The sequence below is a fragment of the Dipodomys merriami genome, unplaced genomic scaffold, assembly GCF_024711535.1.
Source record: "Dipodomys merriami isolate MVZ:Mamm:240054 unplaced genomic scaffold, mDipMer1.0.p SCAF_29, whole genome shotgun sequence".
Classification (NCBI taxonomy): Eukaryota; Metazoa; Chordata; class Mammalia; order Rodentia; family Heteromyidae; genus Dipodomys; species Dipodomys merriami.
In genome coordinates this window covers 12252798-12280543 of record NW_027204381.1, presented here as the reverse complement: position 1 = coordinate 12280543, position 27746 = coordinate 12252798, and the positions used below count along the sequence as shown (strand labels likewise).

At 40.8% G+C, this 27746-nt stretch overlaps 1 protein-coding gene and 1 long non-coding RNA gene across 4 annotated transcripts in view; one reads left to right on the top strand and one right to left on the bottom strand.

Annotated features, from left to right (window-relative positions):
* Window positions 1-27114, bottom strand: part of Snx19 (sorting nexin 19) — a 44495-nt gene extending 17381 nt beyond the window's left edge. The window contains exons 1-8 of the mRNA XM_070038352.1: window positions 24954-27114; window positions 22106-22244; window positions 21031-21131; window positions 20778-20897; window positions 18235-18365; window positions 16495-16591; window positions 15612-15792; window positions 12706-12835 (exon numbers count right to left, since the gene is read on the bottom strand). Of these exons, the coding sequence (XP_069894453.1) occupies window positions 12706-12835; window positions 15612-15792; window positions 16495-16591; window positions 18235-18365; window positions 20778-20897; window positions 21031-21131; window positions 22106-22244; window positions 24954-26618 (2564 nt within the window). The 5' untranslated portion in view covers window positions 26619-27114. The remainder of the gene's footprint in view (window positions 1-12705; window positions 12836-15611; window positions 15793-16494; window positions 16592-18234; window positions 18366-20777; window positions 20898-21030; window positions 21132-22105; window positions 22245-24953) is intronic.
* LOC138838901 (uncharacterized) lies at window positions 107-22446 on the top strand. Of its 3 annotated transcripts, none has more exons than XR_011375782.1 (5): window positions 107-450; window positions 8088-8237; window positions 9011-9119; window positions 9555-9655; window positions 22378-22446. It is a non-coding gene; the product is annotated as an uncharacterized lncRNA (long non-coding RNA). The 3 variants fall into 3 exon arrangements; XR_011375781.1 differs by lacking the exon at window positions 22378-22446 and adding an exon at window positions 12612-12712; XR_011375783.1 differs by lacking the exon at window positions 22378-22446 and adding an exon at window positions 12612-12712 and having other exon boundaries at window positions 9011-9134.
* Window positions 27115-27746: the final 632 nt, after the last annotated feature.

Genomic DNA, 27746 nt, shown 5'->3' with positions numbered 1-27746 from the left:
GTCAAGACAACCAGAGCCCCCATTGTTCACAGTGACCTTACCTCACAGGGAGAGCTCTCAGCTCTGCAGGAGCTCAGAGCCATCACCTCAGGAGAGAATGAGAAGGGGAAGGGAAAGAAGGGAGAAGTGTCAAATAATTATGTGCTCTCTACTCAGACAGGGTCCAACCTTCTCTGGGTATAAGAGGTTGCAGTTTTAGAGCATACTCAGCCATGATTTGGAAGGTAATTATCTGAGACTGTATTAAATAAGCAGAAATTGCATGGCTCCAGATTATGCTATAAGGTGGCTAGAGGAAGGCAGAAAAGACATCTTGAGAACAAAAGATAAATATGAGAAGCAGATGTACAAGTCAAAGAAGCAGAACAAACAATGGGGGAGGGTGCATGGAGGAAAAGGAAAGGCGACTGTAATGAACTGAATCACCTGGTGCGGGAGAATTATTCAAAGGTATTTGTTTCTCCTTTTCATCTAAGGCAAAAATCTCAAAATCTTTTTAAGTATGGAGCTATTATATCTAAGTATTAAGGCTATTAGGACAGTAGTGGTATCTGCAGTACCTCCATATAATGGAAACTTGGGGAGTACCACCTGTGGTTAGAAAACACAAGGAAGTAACAAATGAAATTGAAAAAAAAGAAAGAAAGAAAGAAACCATGGCATTGGGGGATACTTATCTTGATGCTGCATTTACAAAGCAAGTCTAAGTTCTAAGAGGGATTAATTCCCCCCAGAATTCCTTGGTGCTGGCATCATATTAAGAGATAAGACTACAGTGTACTTCCTTCCTGCCAGTTCAATACTACTCTCTCCCTGCTCCTGTATTATATAGGCTGAATGAAGTCTGTAGATGAAGATCAGAATGGGGCAGGGTGTGTGTGTGTGTATACTATCCCCCTATACATGCCCAGCAAGTATAAGGCCCCAAATTCCATAACCAGCACCTGAAAAAAAAAGAAAAGAAAAGAAAAGAAAAACATGTGCCTGCCCCTCTAAATACAAGTGAACAGAAAAGAGCCAAACAATCTGAATGTATGTCTGAAAGCAGCAGGAAAAGTTCCTAGCACTGGGACAATCTACCACTGACTATCCCACCTTAATGAGATGTATCAGTATACATCTCCATGGCTTTGGATTCCAACCATCTTATAAAGAATACTGACATTTTTCAACTCAGATGCACTTGTCTCAACCAGAGATTATCTGGTTCACCTGTGCTTAATCATTCCCAGTATTTAATCCTTAAGGGATGGTCTACCTCAATGGGCAACTCTGGCGAGACATGCTACTCTGAGAAACAAAAACAGACTGAAGACTCATCAAAACAGAAAGACGAATGGTGGAAGATGAAAGAATACTGGCTTGCCTAAAAGTCATTGGCACTATGGAGTGGGAGGATTGGTGGCCTCTAAATCAGGGTGCAGGACCGAATGGCTTTTGGATATCATCATCAGCAGGACAAGAGACCTATAAAATTGCAAAAACAGGTTTCCCTCAAATAAAGTTAGTAAGTATTGTTTGACTTGCAGTGCCATCTGGTGTTAAGTATTGTTTGACTTGCAGTGCCATCTGGTGTCCAGAGGGAGAATTCCTGTACTCACTTCCCTGTAGCAGTAGCTCCAGAGAGAGAGAGAGAGAGAGAGAGAGAGAGAGTGTACCTACAACTTGACTAAAAACATGCAAAATACATTTAAAGGTTACTTTTTGCTTAAAAATAAAGGCAATTTCCCTTGACCCCATTCAAAAATGTGCAGTGGCTGATACTTGTCCTATAAGATCCAGCTCCAGATACCTTCCTCTAGATAAACCTCCCTAACCTTTAACCCCAAATGATATCTTATCCTTTAAACAATCTCATGAACAAGGCACAGTTATTCCCATTTGGAGAGTAACTAAGGCAAAGGGAAATTAAGTGACTTGTAAATAAATTACAGAGATAGTAAACTTGACAGTAGGGTATGTATTCAGATGGATCTTGCTTCAAGACCCATATTAATTCATTCCTATGTGAAGGAGAGAAGTCTAGATTATCTGACAGCAGGACATTTGAGCAAGCAATCTCAGTGAGACCTCTCAGTGGTAACCTATGGTCTTTTGGAAAGCCTCCATTTAAGAGCCCTGTTGGGGGGAAGGATGAAAGATTTAGCTTCCTTTTGTGCTTCTAGTCCCACAACACTGGGGAGAGGAATCCCTGAAGCCTTTGTTAGTGATGAGAGAAGGACTGATTTAAGTGGAATAGTATGTGATCTTACACATTCCCTGGACACAAATTTGTTAAGTATCTTTTTAATGAGGCTTGGCAATTGGGGGATATCAGTAAACAAGGCACAGATCCCGCCTCAAGGGTATTACATAGTCTAAAGTTGTCATCAAAACATCAAGTTCTTAGCTTCTTATTTGTAATTACAGATAGGCAAGAGATACCAATAACCTGATTTGGTTTAAATGCCTCAGTATTCTATTATTTTTCCCCCTTAACTTGTACGATGACCAATGCTGCTCCTCTCCTTGAGTACAAGAGAATTTAAGAGCATACACTACATACAGTAATGGAAATGGACAGTTCACGGACAGAAAACAGTCAGTTATCCACATGTTACAACCCTGGATAGGTATTCAAGTCAATACAGGCAGGACATAATATGAGTGTAGAGTAAATGATACCAAGAAAGATGTCAGCAGACTACATGCTTGGTAGGTGAAACCACTGGGGATCCTCCTGGCCCAGTCCTGAGAGGTCAACAGCTTCCCTTCAGCATGATCTAATGGAAGAGGCATGGGACAAGCCTTTTCTCAAGGAGATAACGCAATTTGAGCAAAGACATCACTGCAGAACATTCATTTCAACACCTCTAAAAACAGCGCAAGTCAATAACAGGAAAAACAAGAAATCTAAAAACTAAGTTAATTTTGTGTCTGAGGCTCTTGTAAAATTATGCATTTTCTGGAGAAGCTGTGTTTAGGATGAGATCAGTTATATGTTATAGCGAGGTATCAGAGCTGAACTGGAAGAAAAAGTTAAAGGGAAGTCTGTGCTTCCTAGGCAACTCTGAATCTCTATCCTGATACTCTTTCTCTAATTGTAAATAGTATGTAGAAAAGAGACACCTAAGGAGTCTAATCAATCTGTGACCCAGGGTGTTTTAAGAATTAAATCAGAATATGCAGATGGGGATGAATTTATATGCTCCTATCAGATATCTATGTCCTGAAACCAGGCAGAGCAGATGGGAAGCAAAATACTGAGAACACAAGTGGCCACTGTCAGAAGGCTTGCACAGAAGGGAGGCAGTGTAAAGTAGTAAAAAGTGCTTGAGTTTTAAAGCCAGCATGACTTATGTAGAATCCTGGATGTGAAATTTCTTGGTTCTATGTTTTGGGAAATTATTTAATCTGCACAAAATTTTCCTAACGTGAAATATGAAAACATATATCAATCTTACAGAATTGCTCATTCATTCATAAATAAACTTTGTAGATGATTACTTGGTGCAGCTAGTATACAGTAAAGGTCAGCTCCTTTACTGTTAAAATTACTTGTGCCTTTGGGTGATGGATCTCATTTTCCTTAAGAAAAGCAATGTCACTGACTCCTTATCTACCATATCCCTTATCTAATATTTACACAGGAGCATTAAGAAATAGGTCTTAAAGTGGAGTTCTAGCCAGAAACTACCTATGACCCTCAGGTGACCTATAAAACAAGCGACATGAGGTTCATGGTCAGCCATTCCTAACTGTCCTCAGGGACAGGCACAAACTGACCTCATAGCATAATACTCTCTAATGGCCCTAAACTCTGTCCTACCTTCTCCTGACTGTTCCTGAAGAATGTGTTGCTGAAAGATACCTTCACTAAGAAAGGATTCCATGGCCTGGTCCAAGTTCCCAAACTAGTTATTTAACTTTCTATTTGGTCCACTGCATGTTGAATTCCTTAAACCACATATTTTATTTTCTCTCTGTATTCTTTCTGACTACCTATTTTTGCTCACTTCTGCCCAGAGGTCACAAAACTTCTCTTTTTTCCCCCACTCTTTCTGCCAGTCAGTTTGTTCCCATGTGCCCCCAATATACACACTCACTCACTCACTCACTTACTCCTTCCTTCCTTCCTAAGAAACCCTGATGAAGATGCCAGGAATGTGTCTGCTGCCCTTTTGACACAGGATCCCCGTGCCATCTTTGAGGCCATGGGGAGGGCAGAACCATGGACATGGCATTCTCGTACTCCACTGCTGGCCTGGCTCCTATTTTTACCATGGCATAGCTCTGGGCATCTAGGCAGGAGGCCCATCCAGCTTCTTCTCATTCCTTTACTCTACATCAAGACTCTAAAATAATCTCCATCTCTTACCTTGGCTGGTCTTCCTGCCCCAAACCTTCTACCATCAGTGAAGCAACAGTATACATCTCCTCTTTCCTTTCAACTCAGACTAGCTCTGAGTCCTTTTCCAGTTCTCTAAACCTGATTCTGATGCATGCAAGGATAATGTCAAGTTTCTTCTGTTTTCAGAACATGGGCAGTCTGCACAAACTGGATTTGTTCCCTGACTTAGATTGTAACCCCTACTTCCCTTCTTCCAAATAAGGAGCATGTGTTGTTACATAACAGACGCTGACATACAAGGTTAGGTGCGCATGCGTGCAAAGCTTTCTTTTGACTTAACAATGCCTTTTTTGGACATCTAACTTATCCTGGGCTCCCCTCCCCCATTCTATCCACACCATCAACAATCAAGAAAGATTTATAAGCCTGGCTCAGATTTCAATTCCTCCAGTCTTGGCTTAGAGCTAGGAAGGGTCATGAGGTTGAATTTACTCTGCCTTCCCCCCTCTTCCCCTTTTTTTTCCTTTCTCTTGTAGGCTAGAGAGTGTGCTTACAACTTGGCAGAAATCCCTACAGTCCAAAGTAGTTATCTATATAGGTCTTTCAAGGGAGCAAGGAGAATGAAGAAAGCTGGAAGGAGAAGAAATAAATTTGTTTGCTTGGAGATAGTAATGGTAGAGGGTAAAAAATGAAGATGTTTTAAGGAGGTGGTGAACTTAAATGTGGTTGTCTATACTGTCTGTGGTATCCAAACTATAGAGTACAAGATAAGCAGAGCAGTGGCAACAGCTACCTGTAGTCCCAACTTGCCCCAAAGTACAGAATGTAAACAAAGAGAATTCAAGTGCCCTGCAAAAAGTGCTTAGCTACTTGTGGTTTCTGAGAGGACAAACATAAGGTGTTCTGGATAGCAGTCTACACCCCTTGTTGGGTGTGTGGGTGGGTTTAGTGGGGATGGTACTATAGCTGTGTGGGAGAGATCAAGTTCATAGCATTTTTTGTTTGTGTTGTTTTGTTTTGGTCGTGGGGCTTGAACTCTGGGCCTGGACGCTATCCCTCAGCTCTTCAGCTCAAGGCTAGCTCTCTACCACATGAGCCACAGGGCCACTTCCAGTTTTCTGGTTGTTTATTAGAGATAAGAGTCTCACAGACTTTCTTGCTGGGGCTGGCTTTGAACCGCGATCCTCAGATCTCAGTCTCCTGAGTAGCTAGGATTACAGGCGTGAGCCACTGGTGCCCAGCTTCATAAAGCACTTTTAAAAAATAAAAAGTAGGTTGTCCTGTGGACAATAATGTAGTTAGACTTTAGAGATATCCATTTTTTTGTATGTGAGTATGTGGATATGGATACACAACTTGGATTCTGGGGTATCTGATATCTCTTAGGTCTGCTACTATGAGCCAAAGATTTGAGTTGGCTCTTATCCCTCCAAATCATGGCAAAGTTCTGATCCTGAAAGTTAGAGAATCAGTATGACTGAAAATTAGAGAAACTTGGTTCACATTCTCTGAGTGGTTTATGAGTTCTGTGATCTTCATTTATAACCCAAATTCTTTGTAGATACCTCATGTTAAGAAATGAGCTCTTCTCAAGCGGAAAAGGTCAGATAATGTGATGTCAGGAAAATGAACCCTTAGATGTGTATTTTAATGTTTTTTTCTTTCATGCATGTGTTTCTAACGCATTTATAAGATTATCTCTTTGTTGCTTTGTATGTCCCTCCCCCACAGTATAACCCCTGCTTTCACTATATTTGATGTCAGTATAACTTGTGGAGGAGATGGGGAAAAACCAGTTCTATAAGGATACAGGTGGACCTGTTGCAACAATGAGAAGTACAAGTTGTCATGTCCAAAACGAGCTTTACAACGTCGGTGGGGGGGTGGGGGGGAAGAAATAGGATTGGGATGGGGGGGAGGGGGGAGGCTGGGAAGGGATGTGAAGGGTAAACAAAGGAGGAGGCTGCAATGCTTGGTAAGAAATGTACGCATTATCCTGCCCATGTAATTGTAACTCCTCTGTACAGTATGTTCACAAATAAAATTAAATTAAATTAAAAAAAAAAGAAATGAGCTCTTCATAGGAGCTTTTGAAGGGATCAAATTATAAGATGCTACAAAGAAAAAACCTCTTGTGACCATATCTTGAGGTTTATTTTGCTTAGCACCATCTTATATGGTCATATGTACATAGCTTTTGACCTTTTCTGCTTGTCTGATAGGATTATCCTAGGCTTATACTATTTATTGCAAATAAGGGAAACCATGGGACTTATGTTTTTTGGGTCTGGCTTAATTCACTTAATATAATTTTTTCAAGACTTTCCATTCCCTAACAAATGGGGTTGTGTCATTCTTTCTGATGGAGGCATAGAATTCTACTGTGTGTGTGTGTGTGTGTGTGTGTGTGTATACACACACATACATACATATACACATGTATATATATATACGTGTATATATACACACACATGCGTGTGCGCATGTGTGTGCGCACACACACAGACACAGGCATCACATTTACTTGATCCATTCATCTACCCAGGGACATCTGGTTTGGTTCCATATCTTAGCTATGGTGAATAATGGGGCAATAACATAGTTGTGCTGGTAGCTTTAGTATGGCCTTGTTTGTGATCGTTTGGGTAAGTGCCCAGAACTGGGATTGCAGGGCCATAGGAGAGCTCTATGTGTAGTCTTTTGAGGAACATCCAAACTGCTTTCCAGAGAGGTTGAACAAGTTTACATTCCCACCAACAGTATATGTAGTGTTACCCTTTGGCCACATCCTCACCAGCATCTGTTATTATTTTCTTGAAAATGGCCATTCTAACTGGGGTGAGGTAGAATCTCAATGTTGTTTTGATTTGCACTTCTTTTATGGCTAGAAAAGTTGAGCATTTCTTCTTGTGTCTATTGGCCATTCTTATTTCCTCTTCAGAGAAGTCTCTCTTTAAGTCTTTAGCCCACTTACTAATCGGATGGTTGTTTCTTTGAGGATTTGTTGTTGGGAGATTTAATTTTTTGAGTTCTAAGTATATTTTAGATACGAGGCCCTGGTCTATTGTATGGCTAGTGAAGATCTCCCAATCAGTTGGCTTTTATTGATCTTGCTGGCTATGTCCTTTGCCATGTAGAAGCTCTTCAGTTTCATGCAATCCCATTTGTCCAACCTTTCTTTGATTTATTAAGAAAATTTCAATGTACTATGTGATTTTTTTTGTTTCTTTTGTATGTTCTTCCCCTATGGTATAACCTCTGTTGTCACTATTTGATTCTGGTGCCCTGTATCTTTCTAATTTGGGGAGGGGAGGGGAAGGGAAATAACAAAATGTTGAAACAAGGATACAGGTTGACCCATTGTAATAATGAGACATATAAGACACTAGGTTGAAAATGAACTCTACACCTTTGGGGTGGTAGAGGGAGGGGGCGGGGGAAGGGAGGAGTTGGCAAGGTGGGAAGGGAAGGGATAGTAGGGAAAAAACAAAGGAGGGGGCAACAATGCTCGATAGGACATCTATTCATCACCTTACTCATGTAACTGTAGCCCCTCTGTATAATATCTTTACAATAAAAAATATTTTTAAAAAGAGGCAGAAAAAATTAAGTGTTCTATACCTGCATGAATGATTTGCTTTGTGGTTACATATTGTGATATGAGACTAAGGGCCATGGGAGGTCAGATCCTTGGAGCCTATACAGGGGCAAGTTTTCCTTTTTTCAAATACTATGACTTCTCACTTCCTATCTTAAGGAAATTTCTGGAAGACTGTAAAGCCAGAACAAGATTCTTGAGAAGTTATGAACATCATGAAAATGATGGGAATGTTGTTTGTAGGGCAAGGTGGAAGGCTTTGAACAGAGAAGGATGACCTTCTTAAACTCCAGTCAGAGAAAGCTTAAGGTAAGGAATGCCACATCAGCTATAGTTCTATTTTCTTCACAGCTGACAGAAAACAAAATGAACTACATATAAAATATGATTAGATATAATCGAGGTTTTTGGCTAGGAGCAATATGAGATAACCTAACAAATATAAATGATCATCACCTGTGAAAAACAAGTGTAAGTAACCACAGTTACAATGAGTTCTTGAGGAACAGCCACAAAACAAGAACAAGAACAAAAGTAAAAAGGAGAAAAAGAATCAGGGGAAATTCAGCAGCAATCCCTTTCTGATTTCATTTATGACATGAGCTTTTGTTTTCATTCACTAGAAAGTTATCTATCCAGCTAGCTTGATCTAGTGCAACTGTCAGAGGATGGAGCTGGAAAGGAGAAACTTAGCTTGATTTCCCAGCTCTCCTTATTAGGAATGGATTCCAGCAGCCCTCCTACTCATTTCACCAGGAGTACCAGTATACCTAGGACTTTGGAACTTGGGCTTGTCTGTACCATACAAGGTCCAGGTGCTCTTTTTTCTCCTAATGTAAGACTGCTTTTAATCAATGAACCCACTGGCACAAAATTATCTTGATTCACAAAGACTTCATTGTTTAAAAGCCCAAGTCTGTGTAGTTCAGAGACAAGCACAAGACAGACTGACTGTGACGCCTTACAGCAGGTGACTAGTATGGGTAAGGGTATTAAGGACATAAAACACGAACTATATGGAGCCATTGCTAGAGGTATTAAGACTCACAAAATGCTGTTTACCCTTTTCTCCTTTTCTAAAGAATACATATTAAGGCCTAACCTTTAGCAGACAACTTGTAATATTACCTAAAGAGAAAAGCAGCATGATGAATCCAATTTTCCCGATGAAGAAAACAAATCTCAAAGAATGTGAGTATACCCTAGGTAAGGATTTGAGCTTTTTTTCAGAGGCACCTGGAGGGGTTGAATGCTGGTTCCATCCTGATTAGCTTTGTGATAGTAGGTAGGTAAGAACTGTAAAATTTGAGAAAGTAGGGATTGTGTTTGTTTTGTATATCACTAACCTGCTCTTCGTAGCATTTTTTCCAATTAACTAAACATATAAGATCAAAATAATTCCCTAGTTATATAGAGAGAGGAAAGTACTTTTAAGGTAAAGTGCAATGGATGCTACAAAATACCCTGAACCAATTTTTACCATTAAGTAAAAAAATAGCATAGATAGCATGACTTCTTCATATTCTGTTCACTTCCCACTGAGGTACTACACCCTGGCTTGGAAGTTTCTCAGACTACCTTTGAACCTTTAAACGAGCCTGTCTTTTCCATGTGTAATTCCTTCAGGGCTTACTTCCCTTGTGTTGGATGTTGGTCTGTACATTTCCAAGGAGGTTCACCACATGATTTACCAGTTCTTTCTTCAGTGGCCCTACTATAATTCTCAGGTAAGGTTCTCTCTTATTTACTTGGACTTCTTTATTTAGACTTTAGTTCTGAGTTATCCAGACTTCAGATAAACTTCTCTCCGATATGAATCTCCATTTTTTTTTACTCTCTCCCTATACTTTTATGTTCCTTGAGCTACTTCTTATGCTCTGAAACCAATATGATGTGCAAAGAATTTGAGGTCATAAATAATCACAAACTTCCTAGTTTTGGTAGCCTTCTAGTTTTTTAAAGTACTTGGAAAACCTGCAAAGCAAAGCCTAGTAGATGGAGAGGAAAAATTAAGGCCTAATTAATAATACTTATAAGTGGCTGAATGAAATGTAAAGAGTATACAGGTATTGAAAAAGGAAATGTCTCTTCCTTTATCCAATATATAATGGATCTCCACAAAGCCCAGACTCTATGTGTTTCTGGGGATACAAAGCTAGTTGTGGCTCTTAGTCTGTGACCAGGTTTCTCAATCTCAGTACTACATATACTTCACAACTGTTTGTGGGGGAAGAGCCATCCTGTGGAGCACAGAATGGTAAGCAGAATCCTTGACATCTATCCACTGGATGCCAGTGGGCTTTCTGTCTTCTCTTCTAAGCTATGACAACCAAAAATTTCTCCAAATATTGCTATGTCCTGAGGACCAGAATGTCCTCTAGAAAATTATGATAAGTGTTACTGCCAAAACTTTTGAAAGTAGAAGACACCTTAAATCTAGTGAAACAAAAAAAGAGGATCCTCTCAGCTTTCTACTTAGGTTCTAAGTTGGCTTTTGAAGAACTTCAGTAGAACCTAGAACTCTGGAACACATACTGGAAAAACCATGTTTCCTTTTTTTCTTTTTGGTGCTGGTACTGGAGCTTGAACTTGTCTGGGTGCTGTCTTGAGTGCTTTTGTTCAAGACTAGTGCTCTACCACTTGAGTCACAGCTCTACTTTGGCTTTTTTTTGGGGGGGGGCGTTAATTGGAATTAAGAGCCTCACAGACTTTTCCTGTCTGGGCTGGCTTTGAATTGTGATCCTCAGATCTCCGTCTCTTGAGTAGCTACAATTAAGAGATGTGAGCAACCAGTGCCCAGCTACATTTTTTAAAAATCTTTCAAAATCTATTGAAAGCCTAATACTCAGGCAATAGGAACCACTAAAGAATTTTAAGTGCAGAATAACCTTTCAGACACACTTTTCTGTAAAAGCATTCTAATGGTGGGACTGATATAGATAAAGGACAAGGGGGAAAACACAGAAGGACAGAGAAAAACAAGCATTTTGTATACGTGTTTCACTTGGAGACTAGTTTTAAGTCTGCAATATATAGGAAAAAGCACAATGCTTTGTATTCATACAAATATAGCTTAATATTCTAGGTGTGTCACTAATGACCCTGGGTAGGTAAGTAAGTTATTTGCCAAGCTCTATTTTCTTATTCTAAAAACTAAGTCTGCCTATCTTACTTGGTCATTCTAAGAAAATATACATAAACACAGGCAGGTACCTGCATACATAAGCACTCAGCAAATAAAAATGTTCATCCTGATTGAGAACGGAACCCGTGCCTAAAATCAAAATCACAACTACTTAAGAGGCAGTGGCAAGAGGATACCAAGTTGGAGTACAGCTTGGGCAAAGCTAGCAAGACCTTAGCTCAAAAACAAGAAAAAGAAAAGGTCTAAGGAGTAAAGCTCAAGTGATATAGAGGTTGCTTAGTAAGCCTGAGGCCCTGGGCAGAATTTTTAGTAACACACACACACACACACACACACACACACACACACACACACACACACACACACACACACACACACACACACACACACACACACACACACACACACACACACACACACACACACACACACACACACACACACACACACACACACACACCTGTGCAAGTGCAACATCTTTCATTCTCTATGACGGGTTAAGTCTCTTTGATCCTATATAATTGTGTATGGGAAGAGAGAATTTTTAGTAACACACACACACACACCTGTGTGTACACACACACACACACCCACACACACCTGTGCAACATCTTTCATTCTCTATGATTTCGGGTTAAGTCTCTTTGATCCTATATAATTGTGTATGGGAAGAGAGACTGGATTACTTGTTAATAAATTTTCTATTTGTAGAGGATTTTTTGAAAAGATACTTTTTAAAAAGGTACTTTATCAATGTATCAATAGGGTGATCTAAGAGAAATGGTTAATATTTGGCTTCTCCTTAATTTAGAACATGTTAGCTTGCCTTATAAGAAAAAGATCAAAACAATGAGTAGCAAAGCCTAAGCACTACCATGTGTTTTGATAGCTCATAGACAGTATCTCTAGCCTTTTTCACATTGGGACAAAAAGTCAATCACTAAAACCTCCATCTATGTACAAGTCTACCAATCATGTTGGGATCACAAAACCTGAATTAAGCCAAACTGCAAATCTATGTTTCCTTCTATACTTCTATTTCTGTTTCGGTAAGTAGTTCTTCAGTTGTGAATATCTATGCCCTTTTTAGAAAAGGCAATTTTGATTGTATCAAGAGCACTGATCAGTTTTCTACTTGTCTTTCCCACTGATTATTATCACAGTGACTATGCACTGTTAGTTAAGAAGTGTTTATTGTAACAGGTAAAAGGTATCCAGCCTTGCAGATATAAAGAGTTGGAGAACTGATCCCAAAGTAGGCAAATGTTCAGCTAACATACTTTACCATCACAGGCAGTGTCCACAATTAAGTGCATTATGTCAGAAGTCTTACAGAACCAGACACAATCAAACTTTAAACAACAGGGTAGTTTAAAAAGCTTTCTGACCTTGCTCATGTAACTGTAACCCCTCTGTACAGTATTTTTACAATAAAAAACTTATTAAAAAAAAGAAAAAGAAAGCTTTCTGATACTCTTTAGTCAGTTTTCACATCTGTTCCCCTATAACAGAGAATCTACCCTCTGGTCTACCCATAGGTTCCAAAGACCCTACACTCATCCTTTCTACAGAGCAAGATATCCAACTTATATGCAATTTGAGAATCTATGGTGAAGAAATTAGCAATCTTACCTTTGAACTAGGGACCCAAAGATAAGACGAAGAAATTTCTGCATGTTTTCCGTACATAACCATTTCCAATGCTCCATCAATAGTAAGAGGATCAGATCTAAGGCTGTGTCAGCTAACTCTATCTCTGTACCTAAGGGATTAAAAAAAAACCAAAAACACAAGTCCCTTACTTGAGGAATATCTTTTAATGCACTGGGTCTTCTTAACCTTGTATCTATCATCTTTTGTTTTTGTAATTCCTCTACACTGAAATCAAGAAATTTTCACTCTATTTAGAAGGTCTCTAAAACAAATAAAAAAGTATCTAGCACTGACTGCTTAGCCCTGCAATCCTAGCTACTCAGAAGGTTGAGATCTGGGGGATCTAGGTTTAAAGCCAGCTTGGGTAGAAAAGTCAGTAAGACTATTTTTTAAGAAAGGGAGCAAAAGGCTGCAAATGGAGGCATGACTCAAGTAGTAGAGCACCAGCTGTGAGCATGCAAGTGAAACAGATTTAGAAGGTCCTGAGTTCAGGTCTCAGTACTAGGTTCATTTATAGACTCTGTATGTCTTCACAGTTTTTCTATACCTTGACATTGTAACTAGTGTTTTTACCTTTTAAAAATATTTTACATATATTTACTTGTTTAGTTTTTGTTCCCCAATATTCCTTCAGGATGCTGAGTTCATTCTGTCCCAAGTGAGAGTTCACAATTTATGACTAACTGGAACTGGCAAGGCCTTGTCCTTTCCACCGACCTTCCATTTACTCTCACAATGTATCATGGAAATGTGGACAGATGTGAGGAAAGATTGGGCTTCATTCTCCTGAAAACCATCTCCATTACACTGGTGGGGCTGGAATTCAAGAGGCTTCATTTTGATTCTAAGATAACATGTAGTTCTAGGAAGAGTACCACACCTCTGGTAAAATGCCCTGACCTTTACTGATTTCTTTCCTCTTTGGAAATCTGGAAGGGCCAATTATGAGCTCATATTTTATGCTAAGCTGGAGTTTCCTGAACACATGTGTTTTATGGATGGAAGACTTTTATTAGCCCTAATGATTTATTCTCTAAACCTGTGCTCAGAGACTTTCTGATTGGTTTCCTGGGAGATTTCAGATGTTCCACAATGATTCTGATATACCATGCTACTGCTATTTATACTACAGAAAATTGTCAACAATGCTGTTAGTTTAAGATCAATAGCTATTCTTGACCCAGTTCAATAACTAGTGTTTTAGAACGTGAATAACTTCAGATTTTGATGGACATGGTGAAATAAACTGAATCCCACTTCCATTTAAAGTATCAAATATATACTTCCTTTTTGGAATGTATTCCAGGGCTGTGTGGGAGCTGATCAATTTGTTCATGATGGGCTTCTCCTCTTTTTGGAAGCAGTGTCCTCCTTAATGCTAGAATTTTCTTAGTCTTAGCATTTGCCTGAAGCTGCCACCCTGTGGTGACACTTAGTCATAGCAGTAAAAAAAATGAGAAAGAAAACAAGGCATTGTCAAAGTTCTCTTGAAGAAAATAGTAAATTTTCTATTATATGAACATCTGAATACCTCAGGACTAGAAAAAGGAAGGACTCGGGGATAAACTATTTCCTTAAAGATCAGTCACTAAAAATTTAAAAGTCTGATTTTGACTAGAATGGTTTTGTTTTACAGATCCCATCTTATTATTCCTTAAGAGTTTTCTGGTGCTCTCACTCTCATTATCACTGCATTTACTTAATCAGTGAGTTATGTGTGAGGAAACGAGGTTGCAAATCCCATTTTTCCTAATTAAAAACCATTTATTTAGATTCATAGAACAGAGTTAGGGTAATCTGTTCTTGGATACCTGAGAGACCGTAATAAAATGATTTTGGTATTTTGTGATTATTAGCTCCGTGTCCTTCTTTTTTTAAAGGCTGGATTTGGAGCTTAAACTTAAGTGCTTAGGTGCTGTCCTGAGTTTTTTTTCCCTCAAAGCTAGTGTTCTATCATTTAAGTCACAGCTCCACTTCTGGCTTTTTGTTTGTTAATTAGAGATAAGAACCTCAGACTTTAATTCCCAGGCTGGCTTCAGGTGTGGGGCCACAGGCATCTGGCAGCTTTCTTCTTTTAAGTTCTAGTTCAGCAAGCACCTAGTTAATACCTACATTTTGACCTTCTGTGGAATATTTGCCCTTCTCCTGGGAAGCAGAACCACTTAGCCTCAATGCTTGTAAGAAGGAATAAGTAAAGCCTCTGTCTGACACTTCACTTTCCTGCCCTGCCTTCAGATAGTATGTAGGGTTATTGCCATAGCGGGAAATAAAGCAGAAAGGATGAATTTGGGGAAAAAAGATAAGTTCTATTTTGAACATGCTGTATTTCTGTTGTTCTGTGATCTATTCATGTGGAGACCCACAATATGCAACAGTTACGTACTATCAGTACATGTTTGAGGACAGAGGACAACAATATGGGATTATCAGAGAGCTTTGCAAAGTAAGAACACAGAGCCAGAACTAAAGCTCCAGAAGATTGATAAGGAAACCAAAACAGTGAAACAAAAAGGGATCACAAAGAATATAGGCAGAAAACGAGAAAAGTGATACCCCAGACACTGAGGAAAGGAGGTACCTAGATAAAGGCAACAGTTCTATATGCCCAAAATAACTTCAAAGTAACAGTGACATTATACTGTGGATCATTTCCTCCTGGATTATAACTCTCTGTGTCCATGCTTTGCTCTGCCACTTGCCTGGCTTCGGGGACCATGTCCTACCTATCCCAAGGCCCCAGGATCTTTAATACTGGAGTCCAACACATGGTCATGGCCTGGTCAACTGAATACAAAAGAAATTAGAGTTGTAAAGGTCACCTATCCAAATTTTAGTGGACTTTACTTGGTTTCTTTCTCTGGGGATAAAAAGGTCTCACCACTCACCTGTATCACTATTGTTGAGGTCTTGGGTTGGCACAGGTGTAGCTGATGAGCAACCATCCACATATTCTCTGGGGACTGATACAGGATCTTTTCCTGAGGCTTCTGCTGGCTGCATTTCCAGTAACTTGGCCTGTTTTTCAATAAAGGATTCCATCCCAGACATGGACAGGGTATCTGACTCCTGAAGAAACAGACAGTGGCACATTTGATCAAGAATGCAGAGAGCAGGGGGAGTACAGGCAGCAGGGCACATTTCCCACCTTTCCCGTACAGAAGGAACTTGGGCTTGGAGCCTAATGATGCTGTAACTATTTTAGGACTGTTTCTATTTTTGTTTGTTTCTGGTCCTTGGGGTTTGAACTCAGGGCCTGGGCACTGTCCCTGAGCTGCTTTGCTCAAGGCTAGTGCTCTACCACTTGAGCCACTGCACCACTTCTGGCTTTTTCTGATTATGTGGTGCTGAGGAATCAAACCCAGGGCCTCATGCATGCGAGGCAAGCAATCTACCACTGAGCCACTTTCCCAGTCCCGAAAGTTTCTATTCGTTATCCAAGTTTCAACTAAGAGAAGCTTGCTCTGGAATCATCACTTCTGCTCACATTTTTTGAGTCACCTGTTCTAGAAACTGGTTTTCCTTTTCATCATGTCATTCATTATTCCAAATTCACTTCCTTTAGAAGCCAGTCTGCCAACCAGAACTGGAGAATTCCAAAGCACTTAAAAAATACTTTCAGTATAAAAATATGAGACCTGGATGTTAGTTAAATCTTTTGGTAGGATACCTAAGTCCTTTCTGATATTAGAGAATACTCAAATCTCTTTAACTCTGTAGTGTCAACACCTAAACCATGATTTCTGCAGTTCTCTTGGCTTTGATTCTTACCACATTGCCTTCCTGGAAACAATAGAGGATCCTGTCATGTTCCTCAGTCATACTCAGTGTAGGACCAATTTTACTGGATGGGAACCTCAGTCTGGACCTGGTATAGAAACAAAGGGCAGAAGCAAAATGTACCTCATCGTCTTGATCCCTATATAAAGGACTGGTAAATATTTGATAATACATCAAAACAAGAACACTCTTCTTGGAAGCTTACTGGGCTTAGAGTTGCCAAGAAAGACTTTGCCCTGAAATTCTCCAAACAAAGTATATAGTTAATTTTTCATAGACAGTGCCACTTTGTTACTAAGCTATGTGTATAGTATGCTTGTAAAAGGGCATTTTTTGCTAAGTGAAATAGGAACATTGTGTCATGGTTATATTCCCACAGCATGGCTAGCACATACTAAGATGGTCTATTTTTATTAATTTTTTTTTGTCGGTCATATGGCTTGAACTCTGGGCCTGGGTGCTGTCCCTCAGCTCCTGGTGAGCGTTCTACCACTTGAGCCACAGTTCCACTTGTGGTTTGCTGGTGGTTTATTGCAGATAAGTGTCTCAAGGACTTTTCTGCCCAGGCTGTCTCTGAACCATAATCCTCACATCTCAGACTCCTGAGTAGCTAGAATTACAGGCATGAGCCATCAGCACCTTGTATCTGTTATTATTTTTGGTATCTTTTTTGGAAAATGGTTCGTTCCTGCTGTGTTACAAACAAACACTAGAGGAGGAACTGCAAGTGATAACACGTATATTTCAAAAATGAAGGACTTAGCTGGGTGTCAGTGAATCACACCTGTAATTCTAGCTACTCAGGAGGCTATGATCTGAGGATCATGGTTTGAAGACAGCTGGGGAAGGACAGTAAGTGAGACTCTTATCTCCGATTAACCAACAAAGAAGCTGAAAGTGGATCAGTAGCTCAGGTAGTAGAACTAGCCTTGAGCACAAAAGCTCAGGGACCTGAGTTCAAGCCCCAGGATAGGCACAGAACACAAAATAAAAGACATAAACATAGGCATTATGGCATTATGGTCATGGTTTCAAATGTGGACTCAGTTTTAAAAGGCTAAGTACTGTGATTTGGTCACACACACACACACAGACACAGACACAGACACAGACACAGACACACACCCGAAATACACACACACACACACACCCGAAATACACACACACACACACACCCGAAATACACACACACACACACACCCGAAATACACACACACACACCCGAAATACACACACACACACACACACACACACACACACACACACACACACACACACACACACACACACACACACACACACACACACACACACACACACACGAAATAGGTTCTATGGACTTCCATTTGAGCCCTTTCCTGTTCATTGCTAGTTTATGCAATTTCAGAGTCAAAAAAATGACAGCAAATAAGTCCATGGTAATAAGTCTTACTTTTTGGTAGGAAGAAATATTTCATTTTTCCAGGAAAACAGAAAAGAGAATACACAGAATTGAGAAATTTCCTTCTCGTCAAAAACCCTTGGTCAGCTGGGTCTGGGTTCCCCTATCAGAAACAACTGCTCAGTAGTACTGCATTTAGAGAGTATCAGACTTCTCTGTGGAAGAGAGACAGGCTTTGCCTAAAAACGGGTATGTACAGAATACCTCCTCTCTTGGAGGGCTTTGGTTAAGGACTGGAGATGAATCTGAGATCTGGGGAAGGGTCCCTGCACCACTGAAGGGCTTCTCACTTGCTAGCCTTCTTGCCTTCTGTCTGGGGCTTGCTTTCATTCTCAGCCTCACTCAGCTCTTCCGTAGGACTCTGGGGTTCAGAGCGAGGAAAGGCTGTCTTCAAGGTATCCACAATAGCACTTACCACCATCTGCAGGGATCAGAGATACAGATTCAGTAAGGTGTTCATATCCCGTGGAAAGGCCAGCAAGCAGTTATCTCACTGGGTTTTATGCAGCAGGATGAACAGAGGGTCTATCCATTAGGAAAAGCCAATATCAGCTAATGACAATATACTTCCTCCATGGCCATAAAGACCGTCTTCCTTATAGGATAACACAAAACTATGCCTTGAGAAAAGAAGCCAAAACAGAGGGATAAATAAAAACTTAAAGGGAGTTCTGTAGCTAATGGGTACTTTTCATTTTCAACCTTTTCTTTTTACTTAAAAAAGATGAATCCTCAGCTGGGTGCAGGTGGCTTCCATCTGTAATCTTAGCTACTTTGAAAGGCTGAGATCTGGAGGATCTTGTTTCAAAGTAAGTCCCTTGAGAAAAGTGCTGGAAACTCTAGCTCTAACGAATCTTCAAAAATCAAAATGCTTAAATAGGGATACAGGTGGACCCATTGTAATGATGAGATATACAAGACACTATGTTGAAAAACGAGCTTTACAATTTAGGCTGGGAGTGGGGGGGTGTGGAGGGTAGTTGTGGAGGTTGGAGGGATGGTGATAGAAAATATACTCATTTTCTTGCTCATGTAAATGTCCCCTCTGTACAGTATTTTTACAATAAAAAAGTATTAAAAAATAAGAGTTGTAGGTATGGCTCAAATAGTACAGCACCTGCTGTAAGCAAGAAAGCCCTGCTTAGGAAGTATAAAAGCTATAGATTGGAGCCACCATTTTAAGTCTTTAACTCCCATATCCTGTATAAGGAGCAGAAAATGTTTCTCTAGTCCCATTTCTCCTTCTTTAACTCAGTTATTCTAAAATAAATTCTTGCTAAACGTTAAAATAAAATAAAGGCAAATGAGAGCTAGATGCACTGAGTTCAAGTGCTCTGAATGTATGTGCGTGTGCACACTTGTGCATGCATGCACGCACACACAGTCTATAGACAGTATAGTGTAAGGAAAAGGGAAGAGAGAAGCAAATTATGAAAAATAAAAAATACAGTTTCAGGGCATAAATAATATAAACATGCTTAGAGTAATTCACACAGAGCAAAGAGTTGACTTATCTAGTCCAGTCAAATCAAACAACTTCTCTTCTTTAGTATATAGAAAGAATAAAAACCAAGCAGACCTAAATTAACCTATCTACAATTGGTACAGACTTCACTACCAATTAAGAAAAAACCTAAAAGTTTCATTGAGAATAAGACTCATCTCTATTTCTCAGAATGGAAAAATCACATATAGATATGTTATAAAATGAAATATATAAAAGAAATGGAAAGAAATCTTCTTCCTTGATGCTTGTCACTAATGCAGCTGGCTCAAAGCAGCATCAAGCCTTTGTGAAGTCATTCCTGTAGCAATCCTCCATGAGGAACATGGCTAGCACAGAGAAGATGAGGCTGTGTGGACAGGAAGACTATAGGCAAGTCTCCAGGGAAGAAACACAGGAAGGCAGGAACAGACAGAATGTAACTGAAATGATCCAAAATTCTTGTCTGTGGGAGGGTCTCATCTACTTCTGCCTCTCTGAGACTAGTATATTGCCTGGCTCAAAACAGGCATCCAGTAAGGAGGTACTGAAAGAATCAATGAATGAACACATCTTCATGGAACTCTGGGGCTTTTATGTAATTGACCTCTAATTTGTAATTTTTCTCTATATAGCAATGGATCATTTCTGAATCTATGACACAGAATTCCACTTTAATTTGTCCTCCCAAGCACTGATAAGGAGGAGGCCTTTGGCCAGCCAGTATTTTCTGAACTTATAAAACACATACCATCTTCTAATGAACACAAACCTCAGCCTTCTGATCTGACAATGATGAAATCAGTTGGGAATCACAGCTTATAGGCTCTGACACATTCCATATGTACTTCTACCATCTCTACAGTTGTTGTTGAGACACTCTTTTGAAAAAGGTGAAATGTTCTGCACATTCTCTTCTTCAGCAGAGAACCACTATACCAATAGGAATTCAGCTTAGTGTTTTGTCTTAGGGCTTTATTTCCTGAATGACTAACACTAGGGCCGGGAAGGAGCTTTCCTTCTAGAAGAGAACCTCTCCTTACCTTACCTATCGCTAAAGGCTTACATCTATTTTTACATGCCTCCTCTAAAATAACACTATTGCTATACCCCAAGGAGATATGTGCATACTTCTATAGTGTCAGGGCTACTACTTTCTAACAGCTGCTCACTGTGATTGGTAAATTGAAGGTTCAACAAATATTTGCTAAGTCTTAGAAATTCTAATCCATATTCTATTGACCCCTTTATGCTTCTTCTATGCACCATTTCTATTTTCTAAGTACTGCCTTGGTAAATAATGCACTGACAGACAGAAATATAAGCTGAGCAGAGTGGCCTTGTGGTTACCTTGTCTATTCTAGAGACCACGAATGGCTTCTTGACAAAGGCAATACGAGCATCTGTGTTCAGAGCAAGAAACTCTTGCACCTCTTCACTGTTGGCAATTTCAGGAATGGCACAGAGTTGCTGTAAAAGTAAGGAAAATTCTAGAATATGGAGATTTTAATAAAAAGTAAGATTCAAGTTCCCAGATCCCCCCACTTGGCTTAGGGAGGGAGGGGAATGAGAATGAAAGCAAAGCCAAAACACCAGATCTAACCTTCAGGAATGATTCCAAGAGGCTCTTACGGGCTTCTACCCTGTCACTATCCATGTTTCCAAAGGGAAGATCTGGAAAGAGCTTTTTAGGACCTTTCACGTCTTCAAAACAAAACAAATTCATTCATGTGAGTCCTAGTTATTCCATATAAACATTATTAAACTATAAAGAAAAGAGAATTAGGGGCTGGGATGTAGTTCAGTGGCAAAGTGCTTGCCTAGCAAGTGCAACGTCCTGGGTTCGATCCCCAGTACCAAAAAAGACAAAAAAAAAAAAATACAGTTAAAAAAAAGAGAATTAATGATTATCCCTTGGGATTGCTGTTATATTGCAGAAGTTTCAAACATATCTCAGAGATATGATGTATACTATCTGCTTTTATTAACATTCACAGAACATGCAGTACAACTGCTAAGAGGGCTCCAAACTCAAATAGCCCAAATTTAAATTTTGGCTCCTATCTCTACTGTAATAATGACCTTAGGCAAAATGCATAATCTTTCTGTGATTTCATTCTTTTTCCACAAAAAGAGAAAATAATAGTAATCTACTTCATAGGCTTTTATGAAGATAAGTAAACTAACACATGCAAAATGCCTAGAAGAAAACTAAAACATAAAATTGTTTATTTTGGAATTCACTGACTTTTTAAAACAACATACACATTAAATATTTTCTTGCCTTAAAAAGCTGTCAAAGAGTACACAAAAAGGAAAGTAACAAAGATTTTTGGACAATATTTTCATATTGAAGACTGATCTATCTATGAGTCTGGAAAAGCAAATTTAACTCCTCATTCTAGGTTATGGACAATAAGCAGAAATGTGAATGCTTCTTTTTTTTAAGCTTAAACTAGATGAGGCACTAGAAGAAAGCATTTAGTAACAAAAGAAGACCCTAGAAAAAAAATGTGACCCAGTATTAAACCTTTACAACTCCTGAAGCAAACTTGGGGAAGAGAGAAACTCAATGCAGTACTTTCCTCCCCACCAACTTATAGGATACCAAGAAGTCAAATCAAGGTGGCTAGATAGGAAAAGCAAGCAAGCAGGCCGGGACTGGGGAAGCTCCTAACTTTTGATGAACTTTCGTAGATCTGGTTTCTCCTCCAGACGAGTCTGCAGATTCAAGAACTCCCGGTAGCGGCGGTTCACAGTGTGGTAGGCCAGCTGCTGCAGGCCACTGCTGTTTTCACCATTAAGGGCTGTCTCATACTGGTGAAGGAACAGATTTATTGACCAAATCAGCCATAGCTAGGCAGTCTCCTATTTTGGCTTCAATAATGACTTTTTAAATGATTATACAATAACTGTATAAAGGGAAAGAACTATTCTCATTCTATTGCAGGACCAACAAAAGAAGTAAAGCTGATTGCTTAGCTGTGCTGTAATGAAGAGCTAAAACCCAAATGTAGCTGAATTAAGGAATGAGCTGCACTTTCTGATATATATGGCTTAGAAAATCAGAAACGAGGTTTACTGTTCTCCACCATTACATCCATTCAAATGCTTTCTCCCACAGACATTCAATCCTAACTATTTTTCAAATCCCAAAGCCTGAATATAACAGAGATAACAGAATTTTCTGTTATAGAGGTGATAATACCACTTCTATTATGCCAAACTACAGGCTAGAACTTTTAAGAAGAAAAAAATCACTTTGCCATTATACTCAAATAGTGATGTTCTGTATTAGTGGTGGAAAGAAGAAACAATCTCAAACAGAAGATAATCAGAAGTCAGTTTTTGTCTGGAATTAATTAAAAGGACATGTGTTTTTGTTTTGCTTTTGGAAGATTAATCTGCCTAATGTTATTGTTAAACTGATTCCCCATCATCTCCATCCCCAGCACTGGAGATTGGACTTGTGGGTCTCTTCCATGCTTGGCAAGTGCAACAGTTAAACTATACTCCAGCCCTTAAACTGAAAATATTTCCAAAGTATATATCATTTGTATCATTAGAGGTACTGTCATGATTGAAGATACTGCAAGGAGTCAGCATCTGTTGCTTTCATGTTTGCAGGGCTGGTATATGGGGAAGATGCAATATGGAAACTTCCAGTAAGCACAGAGGATAACTTTCTGTCAGAATAGTTGAGATACAATGGAGTTATTGTTAGTGTTTGGCTGAGTTATTATACTGTAGTAAGTGATAGAAAAAGCTAACTCCTTATTTGCAGGACTTGGGCTGTTGATAAAGAGCTAGCTAGCACTGAAGAGGAAAGAGAGATGGAATTCAGGGTAGGGCTCTCAAGCTTTGAATACCTAGGAGTTCTAATGCTTTCTGTGAAATATTCTGTTCCTTGATGGACAGTATCCAGTCCTGGTCTACTCACCTCTATCACCTGTAAACTGAAAGCTGGTTTGGTATCAGAAAGTGTAACAATATTGATATTTAATTTACATGTGTGGCCACATATGTCCATATAAAAACCTAAACTCAATTTTACACTGTACACAATTGGCTGTTGTTTTCTGACACATTTTTCACTTTTCCTTTTTTAACGCCTACTTGAAGTAGCAAGTAGCTGGTATCAAAGTTTAACAAGAATGAAAACCGAAGAGTAAATAATGGTCAAAATATTCTCTCAATCAGTTTGATATTTCTGCTAATGCAACAAAAACTGTTTAATACCAGTGTTGGAATATGTATGGAAGATGAAATACACAGAAGTCTAGGTTTGTAAATGGAAAAGGTACACGTTAGAGGAGCACCTAGAACTAGGGGAAGAAAAAGGCAGGAAAAGTGCTAGTAAAGTTAGACCAAGTCATTCACGGCTAGCCTGAGTTATATATGACAAGACATTTATACTTCTAAAATTTCCCTATTTATATAAGGAATGTATGTCCTATGTATATGTGGATGCAAGTATGTTTCTAATTACTTCTACTTTTTTACCTTGAAAATATCATGTACCTTTTCAAAATGCCAGATCATACTGTAGCTGCATTGTGCAGATTAAGGAAGGTCCCTTTCCTTCTTACTTGGATTGGGATTTTACTGGGAGGAGTGCAGTTTTAGGCCGTGCCTAGTGGTAGCATTTGGACTGAGAGAAATTCAAGCAAGTAAAATCCAAAAGACACGATCTTGCCCAGGAATTCCCTTTCCAAACTACTTCCCCACAGGTATCTTCCTTTTAAAAATATACACTAACACCTTTTGCACTTTGGGAAAGGTAGATTATTTACCTCAGAATACAGCAAGTTTCTTATTCCTGGAAGTGCTTAATCATAGGCTTAAGAACCACTTGCCAGAAATGATGTGAAGAGGTCTGGTTAGATTAGTGCAGATCTCATAAGATGGCCTTAGGCCAGGCTGCCTCTATTGGATAGCAGTTTCATTAAAAAAAAAAAAAAAAAAAAAGTAAGTACAAAACTGAATGACCAAGATGCCTTGTATACACACAAATAGGTATGTTAAATTGAAATCCTTTTGTACAACTATTTGAATCATTAAAAAAAAAAACACAACATGGAGTGCGATGTGAGGCATCTTGTCTCTAAAACACAAAAACCAGAATCCTGAGACTCATGCTCACAAATTCTCATGCCAAATCTACAAAAATGGCCACATTTAAAACCTATCTGAAATGATTTTTTTTTTTTAAATTGTATTTTATTTTATTTGAGAACATACTGTACAAAGGGGCTACAATTACATGGGCAGGATAATGGATACATTTCTTACCAAGCATTGCAGCCTCCTCCTTTGTTTACCCTTCACTTCCCTTCCTGAAATGATTTTGAGGTGCAACAACCTGGAACTTCTAGGACTATTTGAATGAATTAGGTTAAGAGCCTTCTCTACCTTACATATTAGACACAGCACTCACGAAAGATGCTTACTGTCTAACATTAAGAATATTAGCTTCACTGGCTGCTTTCCAAACCCATTGGGTGACCATAGCCCTATTTCTGTTACCTTCACGGTGTAAAGCGTGTATGGGTGAAATCCGGTGCCACTGTGCTCTCGGGCAGTAATAGTGCCAGTGATCCGAAGGTTCTGGATAACAACTGGGCCATCTGGACTGCTCAGCGGCTCAAAGCTGAAGGTGGCTGAGCTGAGAGGACCAGGTGGAGAAGAAGAAAGTGGAATGGATGGCAGAGTAGGGTCCAGAGAACTCACACTATTGGAGAGATCCTTCTCTAGGCATGAAGGTCGTAGGGGGTATGTCTTTTCAGGTTCCTCCATCAAAGACATAAGAGAGGTAGCATTCCCTTGCTCTACTTCCTTGTCTGCGGTGTCAATCTGGATCTCTGGACAGGAGTTCAGCATAGAGACCATCACGCCTGTCTCTGTTTCTATCTGTGGACTATCTGTTCTTTCAATGCTATCAGATCCCTCCCCATCCTTATGTTCCAGAGCCTGGGAATCCTCTAGGGCACGCAAGGCATCTTGGATTCCCTCAGAAAGGAAGTCACTTTGTGTTATGAGCAGAACAGTTTCTTTGCTAAGTTCAGACAGTGGAGACTCCAACTCTGATTCTTCACATAAGAAAAGGGGGCCTCGAATATCTGGCTGTAGAAAATGAGATGAATCGCTTTCTACTTTCCTTTCTTCAACTATCCCAGCCAAATCTCCCTCTACAGCTTCATGACCTTCTTCAACCTCTGGATCACTGAAATTTAGGAGTACTGGAGCTACTACTGGAGAAGGGGCTCTTCTTTCTGGCAGATTTTGTGCCTCAACAACAGAGGGCAATGATGTGGGCACTGAAGGCTCTTCCAGAGTGTTGCCTGGGCAGAGTGGTTTGGTCATTTGAGTTGCACTTTTGGCTTTGGAAAAGATACTCACAAGTACAAGGTAGATCCAATCAGGATCCGACAGCTTGCTAATCAGTGGTAAGACTACATTGCAAGTAATGAGTTCAACTACGACATGACGTCCAGTCCTAGTTTCCAAATGAGGCTTGGGTACCAGCCCTTGAAGCAACACATTCACTATGTGACGTGTATAGGTGACCTCAGCACTAGGGCTATGTACAGCAGGGTGTGGAACAGTAGCCCTGCAGTAAGCCTCCCACAGCTGGGAGGGCTGTACTGGATCATTCTGCTTCCTGGTGGTGGCCTCCTTGGCCTGAATGTAGCTTTGCAGATGACAACCACAGAGAGTCAAAACCCTCTGCGTCAGAGCATGCCTGTTCACTATGCTCATCCTCCTCCGAAGATCCTGAACCAACCCCTTCATGGCTGCCTCCATCTCTTCCTTAAAGTCTGGCTCCTGGCTCACCGAGTGATACCAGGATAAGACAAAATCTCGAATAATCATCTGAATGGTATGGTTGATCTCCAGTTCCAACTGCCTCTCCGCCTCAGGGCATGGAGGACAGGTAGCTACCGGGATGAAGCGTTCCAGGTGCAATCGGCCTGAAACCCCCACAATGGCACTGGAGCCCAACCATCCTCCGAGCACCACGAGGGAGGCAGACAGGAGGCACAGGAGCCACACGTTGACCAGAAGATAGATGACCAGCAGCCAGCCCAGCACGATGCCGACAATCAACAGCTTCCGGCTCCTCCACAGGGGGCTGATCCTGCTGGGCTGGGTTGGGGGCTCCTGGACGGGGGGCACTGTCTCTGCCCTCATGGCTAGAAGGATCTGGTGGCTGGCAGGAACGATAGCCTTCTCTCGACTTGGCTGACGGGGGGGGGGCGGGGAGGAGGCGAGGAGAAATCGGGGTGTGGGGGGGTGCTGGTCCGGGAACCGGCGAGGCTCAGGCTCCGCCAAGTCCTACAGGCCCAGCGCGGCCGAGGCCGAGGCCCCGCCTCGCCCCGGGCAACCAGGGGCCTCGGGCCGAGGCGTCGCTTTCCAGACGAGCCCCGCGGGCCTCATACCGGCCGGGCGGAGGGAGAGCTGCTCCCGGGCCTCAGGAAGCGGGGTCCTCGGGGGGGCCCCCCCGCAAACACTCACAGACGCCGACGGCACCCGGGAACACGTCGCCGGCTCGCGCGCCCAGCCGGAGCCCCCGCCCGGAGCGGGTTCATGGGGAAGGGGAACCCGCTCGACCGCCGCGGTCCGCAGCCCCCGGCAGCCCCGCCACCGCCGCGCTCCGCACACCTCCAACTCTTGTGTGTCAGCACTGCCGGCCGGCCGGCCGCCGGCGACAGCTTCCGGGTCGCGACCCGCGGGGAGCGAAGCCTGCTGGGAACGCGGCGGCGCTGCGGGCGGAGCGGCGCTACCAGCGCCCCCTGCTGGTCAGGAGCCGGAGTGACGGCGGGAACGCGCACTGCTCTCTCTGAAGCTGAGCGCGCGCCACCAGGGCTAAGAACCCGCAAAACATATTCCCAGTGCGGGCCCTTTGCAAGACCCTTAGACTTCCAGTGCAGCGTCATTAAAACGCGTTCAGGTTCTAATTGTTGCATATTTGTTTTTAAAACCCTTTACTGCTTAGGCAAACGTCCTCTAGTCTACTGTTATTTTTGAATATTTTTATGACCTTTAGTTGTACCAAGGAGTTGTCACTCAACAAAGCAGTGTATGAGTAGCACAATCAGTGTAACCCCTTTCCATGTTCTCGCCCACCCCTCCCAACTCACCTCTTCCCTCACCTTTTCTTAATTTTTATGATAATACAGATTTTTTTTTTTGCCATTTGCAGTTTATGTATGATTTTTTTTTTTGCCATTTGCAGTTTATGTATACAATGCATCCTGTCTGTGTCCTGTCTTCAACTAGTCTAGGTCATTTTAATCCTATTAGCTTGAGAGATTTCAC